General features: G+C 55.3%; 1 protein-coding gene across 1 annotated transcript; it reads left to right on the top strand.

Moving 5' to 3' along the window:
- The first annotated feature begins 1,689 nt into the window (after nucleotides 1-1,689).
- Nucleotides 1,690-7,678, top strand: HOXC13 (homeobox C13). The gene is made up of 2 exons (XM_062202161.1): nucleotides 1,690-2,410; nucleotides 7,422-7,678. Exons 1-2 carry the CDS (start codon nucleotides 1,690-1,692, stop codon nucleotides 7,676-7,678), a joined length of 978 nt encoding a protein of 325 aa, XP_062058145.1.
- Nucleotides 7,679-9,892: the final 2,214 nt, after the last annotated feature.

Raw genomic sequence — 9,892 nt, 5'->3', positions numbered from 1 at the left:
ACCCCGCGGAATGAAGATCGCGCTGATAAGAAACAACGCTCCCAGGGCTAACTAACTCATGGGGGATGGCGGGCGTCCCCAACCGCCAACCACCGTGGTCGCCCCCCAGGGAGGAGGGGAAGCGGTCGCCGGGGCCTCAGCGCAGACTCCGCCATGGGGTGCAGAGGGGTGCAGAGGGGTCGGTTTGGCGGGGGCTACTGCCTAGCCATGGCCCCCGAAGCTGCCTGAACGGGTGCACGGAGCCTTTAAAACCTGTGGCGGGGGCAGGAAAAAGAGGGCGACGCCGCAGCCCTCTTTTCTGTCATCTCTTTCTCGCCAAGAGCATGTGCTGAAAGCTACCCAGGCTCAATTCCACAGCGATGCTCCAGCGGAAAGAGGCGACTGTACTGAGGACCCGGACAAGTTGACACACAGGGAGGAAGCGGGCAGAGGGCTTTGAAAAACCAGTAAGCGGGCGTTCACGTTTTAGCGCATGAAAATACTTCGCGCCGAGAGAGTGACCCCAAGGAAGCTGGGGAAGATGTGCTGAGGTTGTTCAACCCGGAATTGGGTTCCTCTCGGCTCTGGCTGGGCCGAGGTCAGACCTCCTGGGGCCCTCGTGGTTCCTCCAGGGGACTGAGCCGATCCCTCTACATTTCCCTTTGTACACCTCTGCGCTGGAGAGCAGCTCTGTGGGCATTCGGGCTTCCAGTTTGCCTAGACCGAATCCTTGCCCCCACTCCCTGCTGCTTTGCAAAATCTCACTTTGAGCTGCCCACTGAGGTATCTATCAGTCTACTGCCCACCCCCCTGAGCGCGCTCCATCATGTCACACTCCCCCTGGGGTCGAAGGCTGTTGCGTCTCCCCAGCCCTCTCCGCTCCAGGCAGGAAGGGACAGGGTCCTTTTCCCACAACTGGGGCTTTGAGAACGAGGAGAAAGTTCGGAAAGGAAAGCACAGTCCCCACCCAAGGCTCGCCACGCGGCGCCGGGCTCCGGCCAGCCGTGAGCTGGAGATCAGGAGTCCGCCAGGGCCTGAGCGTTCCCGCCTGTTTTCCAGTTTCTTCATAATATTTTTTAAAAACCCAATCTCTCCCCTACCCTTAAGCTCCAAGCCCCAATCCAGAGACCTCGGCAATCCCAGCGATGGGTTTTGGGGTACGGGTCTGCCTCCTCCCCCACCACCCCGTGCGCATCCTAACCCGAGGGGGAGGCGCACAGGAACAGTCCTTTCCTCCCCAGACCCCTTTGCGTCGGCTAAATTCAGCTTCCCCCACCCCTTCTCCCCTCTCCCTGCGCGGTCCAGCCGGGGGGCGTCGCCCTGTCCCTTTAAATCTCACAGGGCCCGCCTCCTAGGCCCCTCCTGAGAACCAATCAGCACAGACCTCCTTCTTGACGCCCCGCCTCACGTCGAAGGGAGGGAACCCCAGGAGCTCCAGCCTGAGCGTCACGTGCGAGGACCGCGTCACGTGGGCGCGGGAGGGGCGCCGAGGGGAGGAGGGCGGGAGCCGGCGGATTTCTTAATGAAGTGTCCCCGCATGCGTAGAGAGAATGCACGGAGGGAGGTGGAAGCTCCCGGAGGAGGAGGAGGAGGAGGAGGAGGAGGAGGTGGAGGAGGAGGGGAGGGAGGAGGGGAAAAGGGAGCGAGGTGTCTCCCTAGCTCTCTGCCTCTGGCAAGTGGAGTTTTTAAAAAGCTCGAGCAGACCATGTCATGACGACTTCGCTGCTCCTGCATCCGCGCTGGCCGGAGAGCCTTATGTACGTCTATGAGGACAGCGCGGCGGAGAGCGGCAGCGGCGGCGGCGGCGGCGCAGGCGGCGCGGGGGGCGGCTGCAGCGGAGCGAGCCCCGGCAAAGCCCCGAGCATGGACGGCCTGGGCAGCAGCTGCCCGGCCAGCCACTGCCGCGACCTGCTTCCGCACCCCGTGCTGGGTCGCCCGCCGGCTCCCCTGGGCGCCCCGCAGGGTGCCGTCTACACGGACATCCCGGCCCCGGAGGCAGCGCGCCAGTGCGCCCCTCCGCCGGCGCCCCCCACCTCGTCCAGCGCCACCCTGGGCTACGGCTACCCGTTCGGGGGCAGCTACTACGGCTGCCGCCTGTCACACAACGTGAACCTGCAGCAGAAGCCTTGCGCCTACCACCCGGGCGACAAGTACCCGGAGCCATCGGGCGCCCTGCCGGGTGATGACCTGTCCTCTCGGGCCAAGGAGTTCGCCTTCTACCCCAGCTTCGCTAGCTCCTACCAGGCGATGCCCAGCTACCTGGACGTGTCGGTGGTGCCCGGGATCAGCGGGCACCCGGAGCCGCGTCACGACGCGCTCATCCCGGTCGAAGGCTACCAGCACTGGGCTCTCTCCAATGGCTGGGACAGTCAGGTGTACTGCTCCAAGGAGCAGTCGCAGTCCGCCCACCTCTGGAAGTCTCCCTTTCCAGGTAAGGAAGGGGCCCGAGCTCCGCTGCAGCCAGCGACCCCTCCCCGCCCCGCCTGCCCCCGGGCTCCGCGCCCCAGCCACCCCCGCCGTCTGGCCTCGGCGCGCCGGCTCGGCTGGGCTGCCGAAGGAGCCGGCCGGGCGAGCTGCGCTAAGGAATGCGCCGGGGAAGAAATCTGCTCCGACACGTTCTCCGGAGCTGCCCGGCCGAGTGAAGCAATCACAGGCGCCCGAGCGCCGGGCCGCCGACTCGGCTCCGGTCGGGAGCTCGCCTCATCCTCCCCCTGCCGGCTGCAGCTTCGCGCAAGGCCCCTGCCCCTAACCCCGCTTCCGGACAGGACTGGGGGTGGGGGTAAGCCTCCCGTGCCCCAAATTCCAGGAGAAAGCCCTCAACTCATCGAAGAATTGGGGGCGTGGGGGTGATAAGAACTCTCACGGTTTCTGCCTGCATTTTCAGGATCGTACAGGCACTGGATAGTATTTTTTAAGTAGGGGTCTGATTTGCCAGGATCTAGAGAAATGTAGGGTTTCCTCCACCTTGATTCATTTTTAAAAATCAGCCCGAGTTTCCTGATTGTTGAGGGAAAAGAAGAGCTAAAATCGCTGGAGAGGGAATGGGACTTGAATTTTTTCTTGGCTGGTGGTATATACTGAACTAGAATGCCTTGGAGGCTCCCACTGTCAAGTTCCCCAGACCAGCTGGAGCCAGTCGCTGGGCCAGACACAGAAAGAAGGGCTGGTGATGAGAAGTGAGGAAGACCTGTCCTGGGGGGACTGGGGGGCCTTGAGGGCAGGCCCACCCCCCCAGAGCTGGGGACCCCTGGGTCCTGCACGGCTGTGGGAGGGGAGAATTCCCTTCTGCCTTGGAGGCTGTCTCCAACCAGGAGAAGCTCCTGTGCCTCCCATCACCCCTACCCAAGGAGGTGGGGGAGACCTGTCCTGTGCTTCCCAGAACCACCACATCAGGAGCTTGCATCCTGTGATGAGAAACCTGTTCTGGGGTCTAGGGGACCCTGCATGTGAGCCTGCTCTCCCTGTAAGCAGGTCTTAGTGACTGACAGCCAGTCCTCCTTTGATGGCTACACAGGCTTCTCAGAGCAACCACAGATACCTCTGCATACTGCCCAGTGAGCCACCCTCCCCGAGTTCCACATGCTGGGCCAAGGGGTGTTCTCGTTGGAAAGCACGACCCGAAGACCTTCTAAGGGCAAGCCTGATATTCTTCCATATCCAGGACTGGGAGTGGAGGTAGATGAAGAAAAATCCCTGGATGATGTTAGAGAGGGTAGTAAGTAACATTCATGAAAATATTGTGAGATTGCTTAGTAGAATATAATGCAGTACCAGGATGGGACCCACACTAGGCGCCCAGAATTGCCAGAATTGAGACTCATGTGATTTTACTATACTGCTGTCACATACCACCTACTTTGCATCAACTATGATATCATCAGATAATATGATTTCTTTCATTAACTGCTACATAGGAAGCACATAACAACACATTTCTGGAAGAGCAGCGATTCATTCACATGTAGGTACTCAACACAGATAGAGAGACAACCCTGTAATTCTCTTTATCACCAGAACAGAAAGCTCTGTAGGCACTGGGGGGTCCAACGGGAATCTGAAGCGCTGGAACCAGTTGGTTGTGCCAAGGGGTGGGGAGCAGGTGCCCGCCAGCTCCCAGATCCCGCTGTGAATGAGGGCATAGCCCTGCAGCAATGCTCATGGGTTTGGGGTGAATGCGTGCAGAGTAGGATAGGACTGGAGGGGAGTTCAGAAATAAAGATCCCCAGAAAGAAGAAGAGAAAGAAAAAGAAAAAACCAGCAAACCCTGCTGAAAGTCAACAGTTTTGATCATAGCCCCTAGAGAAAACTATCTCTGAAATAAAATAATACAGCCCAGTAGAGATTTAATACACTTGCAAATGACAGCATGGAAATGCATATGAAAGACTCGGCTTGCCTCAACAGCTTTGAGCTCACACACTTCCCGAGTGGAAACAGAACCTGGTTGATGTATCTGGGTGAGTGCAGAGGTCCAGGCAGGAGGCAGATGAAAAAGAAATTTATCTTCAGACACCCTCCATCTTTCTACCCACACAGAGATCTTTTAGAAGTAGGAGATTTCCAGATAACTCTGTCTATGCAATTGTGGTTTGTTCAGCGGCATCTAGGCATAAACATCACTGTCTCTCTTCAGCGCCTCTGGCTCTCAGAACCCTTGTCTATAGCAGTCTGGGCTGGTGTGGGAGATGCAGGCAATTGTTCAGAAAGATCCCGATAATTAGGACTGAGATGTGTTGTGGCTTCTTCTGTCTCCCAATTACACAGACCCTTGCTTCACTGCTCTGAGTTTTTGTTTTATTTTGTTCCTTCCTATGGTGAGTGTAGACACTTTTTTTTTTTTTTTTTTTTTGACAGCAGGAGGCAGAAATTCCAGGAGAGAATTAGATATAGAGACTGGATTTGGGGAGAGGAAGAAGTGGACTGCATTGGAAGTCTCTGTTGAAAGCTTTTGGCTTTGGGTTGAGAAGAGCAGCTGGCTGGGTTTCTAGCTGGTCTGGGCCCCTCTTGGGAACCCAGAGCCCACTTGTGAGAGAGAAGGGGGCTGTGGAAGCTGTAGCCAGGGACCCCTCAGGCTCTTAGGAGAACACTATGGCAGAGCGTTGGAGCCTCAGAGGTGTCTGCCAGGCTCCCAGGTGTGATGGAGGGAGAGTGGGGAAGCTGTGTTGGTAACAGTGATAGTCAAATCCCCACTCCCTTCAGGCCGCGTAGATACAACTCAAGATCTGAGCTACCAGACGGTTCCATATCTGCAGAGCACGCTTCCTCGCTTCCTCTCCAGACGAGGCCGCAGACAACGCAAGGGGGCTTCCGTGGAAAGACAAGGCTGGAGTTGTTTCCCCCAAAAGCCTGCGTCTTGGTCTGATCCATGCAAAAACTCCGCCAGGTCAAGCCTGGGCATCCTGTAGAGAAATATAACCCGTTCGGCCCCTTGTTTAAAGCTGATATGTTTAAGGGTTATGTTGATGAAATCCCATTGAGGATTTAGAGTGGGCATTTAGAGATCTAAAATTAGGTAAGTAATTATGAGTGAGGTTGAAAACCAGAGACAATTATCTGGTTAATTCAGAAAGGAAACCCACCTCCACCACACTTTACTGTCCAAGGCCAAGGAGATGTCTTAACGCTGGACGGTATAAGGCGGCCTGTTTGCATCTTAAAACTTACTGTATGGTTATGTTGCAAGTCAGGAAAGTCTGGGTTTAAAGCCTGGCTTTGCCATTTAAATTATTTTACCTAGACTGAGCCTCAGATTCTTGAGCGTCTCAAATAGGCTTAATACAATAAGCCCAAAGAAATGTTCTGAGAATTTACAACAAAAGCAGACAAACAAAATCTCATGGTATCACCACTCACCCTCTTCATTTTTGTTCTTGTCCTTGAATCATCAGTTTCCTGAACCACAACCACATCTATAAAACAAATTTGAAAACTGAGAATTTTTAAAAATTATCCTCTAAGAAAAAAAAAAACTTTGTTAACTTTAAAAGCTCTTAGCTGTTAAAGGGGAGTTGTTTTGTTTTTCAAATTAAAAAAAAAAAAAAAACCTGGCTTATTTATACAGAGGCAGAAAAAAATCCCAGGTCCGGCAATTTTCCTGAGAAATTGTCACCATAAAGAGGACCCCTCTCCGCCACGTCCTTCCTGAGAGTTTTTATTTCCCCTCTACTTGCGTCAGATGGGACTCCTGTTCTCCTTGTCCTGGGTAGACGGCCCCTGGGAGAGAGCAGACCCAATGGGGACAGGTGTAGCGAGGGGGTTGATGAGGATGCCAGGGAAGGAGTTTGGGTCTTCACTCTGGCCTGTAAGGGCAGTAAGAAAGATGGGTTCCAGGCACCCCAGAGATTCCACCCTACTCGCTGGCTTCTGCCTGAGGAAGGTGAGGACTGGGTTATCCAGATGATTCGCCCCCAGCTCTCCACCTCCCCTAGCAAGCTTTGCTGCGACCCTTCACTGGCAGGACTGAGGGTTGACTGGACAGTGAGCCTGGAAGTGCCTTGTTGGGTTTCGCCCTGGTGAAATCGTCAGAGCCTACAGAAAGGAACTGCTCCGGGTTGGGATGATGAGGTGTTTAGGGTTTAGGGTGAGGCTTGCTCTGTGGAATGTAACCAGTTTCCTGCACTCTAAAAGGAACCGAATGGGGAGGAGGTTGGGGCAGAATTTATTCTGTCTGGGGAGGGGGGACCGGGCCCCCTCCTACATCCAGAAACCTAGTTTCCTGTGTCTCCTAGTTTCCTGTGTCTCGGTGGTCAGGACCTCCCACCCTGGTTGCTTGGTGGTTCACAACATGGAGCCCCAATTCCTAGAGTGATTGGTCTCCGAGTCCGCCTGCACCGTGGGACACTTTGCTTCTCTATCCGTTGGTTCCTCAGATCCCAATGCAGGACCAGTGCCCTAAGGCAGGCAGACCCACTTGGTGGTTTGTGCCCACTGATGGTGAACCCCTGCCTGCCATACCCTACCCTCCCCCGAATGTAAAACAGACCTCCTTCTCATCCCAAAGGGACGGGGAATAAGCCAAGATGGGCACCCGAAAGATCTAACTGCGGGAAGGAGAGGTTTCTGAATCCTGGTCAAGCCAGCAGGCAGCTAGGATGGCATGTGGGACTGGTCCTATAAGGGGCCAGGGAGAGAAGGCCCTGCAGAGCCATATCCCAGCCTAGGTCTAAAGAAGAAATCAGTTGTACTGATCCTGTGTTTATTTGAAACATTTATTTATTTTTTCATCATGGAGTGTTTACACTCATTTTTATTTATTTATTTTTTTAAATCGCATTAACTGAATTACTGAGCGAGTATCCGTGTGACCTCACCCTAACTGCTTGCTAATATCAGAGGTACAAAGGATTAGGGGGCTTCACCAGGCAGGGCGGCGTGCGGGTTCCCGCGGAGTTGCGGCCCCAGCACAGCCGCGCGTTTCACGTACCTTCTCTCCCCTCCCCCAGACGTGGTTCCCCTGCAGCCCGAGGTGAGCAGCTACCGGCGTGGGCGCAAGAAGCGCGTGCCCTACACCAAGGTGCAGCTGAAGGAGCTGGAGAAAGAGTACGCAGCCAGCAAGTTCATCACCAAAGAGAAGCGCCGGCGCATCTCAGCCACCACGAACCTCTCGGAGCGCCAGGTCACCATCTGGTTCCAGAACCGCCGAGTCAAAGAGAAGAAGGTGGTCAGCAAATCGAAAGCGCCGCACCTCCACTCCACCTGACCGCCCCGCGCCGCCCGCCCCGCCTATTTATGTCGCCGCTTTGTACCGTGCCCGAGCCCACCGAAGGACGCTGCGCCGGTGCGGAGGAGTATTGAACGTTGATGAGAAAGAGGAACCGCGCCCACGGGAGGCCGAGAGGCCTCGCCTGCCTGCTCCGCATCCCACCCCAGCCTCAACCCCAAGCCCGAGGGCCCCGCCAGGCCTCAGCGGCTTTGGACGCGGGTCGGGGTGGCTGTGGGAGGAGGTTTCTACTCGCCCTCGTCCGCCCCCCGAGAAGGACGAGGACGGGGCAGCCGAGAGCCCAACCATCGGAACCCAGGCAGGGCCGGGGCGCCCCGGAAGACCCCATCGCCGGCCAGGCTGGTGGATCGCCCTCCTCGGGCGTGCGGAGCCGCAGCACCCGGCGAGCCCCTGCCTTCCCGGCAGTTCCTCTTTCCCCTCTGTCCCGCACTCCTGAGGCACGATTTCCCATTGAGATTTCTCTGTGCGTATTTTACAAATCGCGTTAATGTCCATGATCATTGCTAGGCATCCGGCCGCGGCTGAGTTATAGACCCGCTCGGAGCTCGCCGCTGGGTTTTCTCTCTTTCGGGTCTGTGTCCACAGAAGCCCCGACCCCTTCATTGCAACGAAGGAACAGCATTTTCTCAGTCCCGGCCCTGCCCCCGCTGCCTCCCCGCGATCCGCCGCCGGCGGCTCGGTCATCGCGTGGAAATCCGGGGAGAAGGAAGACCTTAGCGGCGCTGCTCGGTGCGCTCACCCCACCACCACCAGCCCTGAGCTTGGGGTCCGGGCTAGGCAAACAGCAGAACTTCTTCCTAAGGGCAAACTTCTCTTCCAAGGGGATGGAGAGTGGGTCCCGCCCCCAACCCCGCAGAGTTCCTCTCCACCTCCCTCCATCCAGGCCGTGGCTCGGGAGAGGCTTCACACTTTCACTTTGAGTGATTTCCCTAGGAAATCAGTAGAGGAGCAGTAGTCCAGGAGGCAAGCAGAACTGGAGCCGGATCAGCCAGACGCACTTTCCTCCTCCAAGGCCAGCTTGGTGCCGTAGGGGCCCCTTCACCTCCTCCCTTCCCACTGGCCCATTACAAAACAGTGTTCTTTTGAAATGTCCATCAGAAACAGGCTCTTTTTTTTAAAAGAAAAAATGTTGTTTATCTGTATATAGTATTGTGATGTCTGAATGACAATGTACTGAATGCAAAAAAAAAAAATCCACAAACCTGTTTTTAAAATAAAATCTTTTTTTTTTTTTTTGCCATGATTTTATTGTCCAGGTTCCTTCTGAAACCCGTTCTGCCACTGGCTCTTCAGGGCCGTCTCTGATGCCTGGCGCCCCTATGCAGCCAAAGAGGCAGGGAGCAGAGGGCACACAGCACCCCCATTTAGGTTGATCCCAAACCCCTACTTGGCTCCACTTGAGTTCTTTGAGTTATAGGTGCAGTCTTTACCATTGAGGCAGTAGAAAAGCTCTTCCCATGCTAATACCCAGTTTAGCTGCACATTTGTCCAGGAAGTGAAACGTTGATTGGCAAGTGACTGCCGGGAGACAGGTGAGTGACTAAAGCCCATTGCTCGTCACTGCAGTTAATAGTTGGGGCTCAGCTCTGGCTCTGGGTGTTCAGAGGGTGCTGTGCTAACCAGAAGCTGGGGGAGAGGGGGAGGTAGTAGTAGCAGAGTGGTGGGAGGCTCCGGAGGCCCTTACTGCCCCCCAGGCTCCCAAGCCCCTGCAGCAGCCAGTCTGGGCTAGGGTTGGGTTGGCGCAGGTCTGCCCAGCCTGCCTAGCTCAGCAGAACTCTTTTCTTCCCACTAACCTAGGCCAATGGGCGGGGCTGCTGGGAGTCCTTGGGCCCCCAGTTTGCCAAGCCAACCTCACTTTTACTCTCTAGCCTTCCTGGGAGCCCATGTAGACGCTGCCACTAATTTGTTTTCCTTGTCGCGTCTGTGCCTATCTCCCTATCTGGCAGAGTTAATGAGATCGTTAAGTTGTCAGGTTAAGAGACTTTCAAAAAGCAATATAGCCTAAAACAATGTTATCTCAGATTAAATCTTTACTGCAGCAATTTTTATTTATATATAATATTTTTCCTCTCCCAAGGCCCAGAAAAACTGGAGGCATCAGGTTGGAAATCAGAGTTCTCCATTCTCCCTTTGATGGGACTGAAGTTTTTAAAATTGCATTTGAATAAATGTTTAAATGTTTCTGGGGTCTCT

This window comes from Lepus europaeus, chromosome 10, assembly GCF_033115175.1.
Source record: "Lepus europaeus isolate LE1 chromosome 10, mLepTim1.pri, whole genome shotgun sequence".
NCBI lineage: Eukaryota > Metazoa > Chordata > Mammalia > Lagomorpha > Leporidae > Lepus > Lepus europaeus.
Note: the sequence above shows the minus strand (reverse complement) of the source record. Positions and strands in the feature narration are given on the sequence as shown.

Excerpts from the sequence above, each read along its gene's own strand:
- HOXC13 (XM_062202161.1), top strand. The coding sequence starts at position 1,690 with ATGACGACTTCGCTGCTCCTGCATCCGCGCTGGCCGGAGAGCCTTATG. Across the intron at positions 2,411-7,421 it reads CTGGAAGTCTCCCTTTCCAG|ACGTGGTTCCCCTGCAGCCC; the intron begins GTAAGGAAGGGG and ends CCCCTCCCCCAG.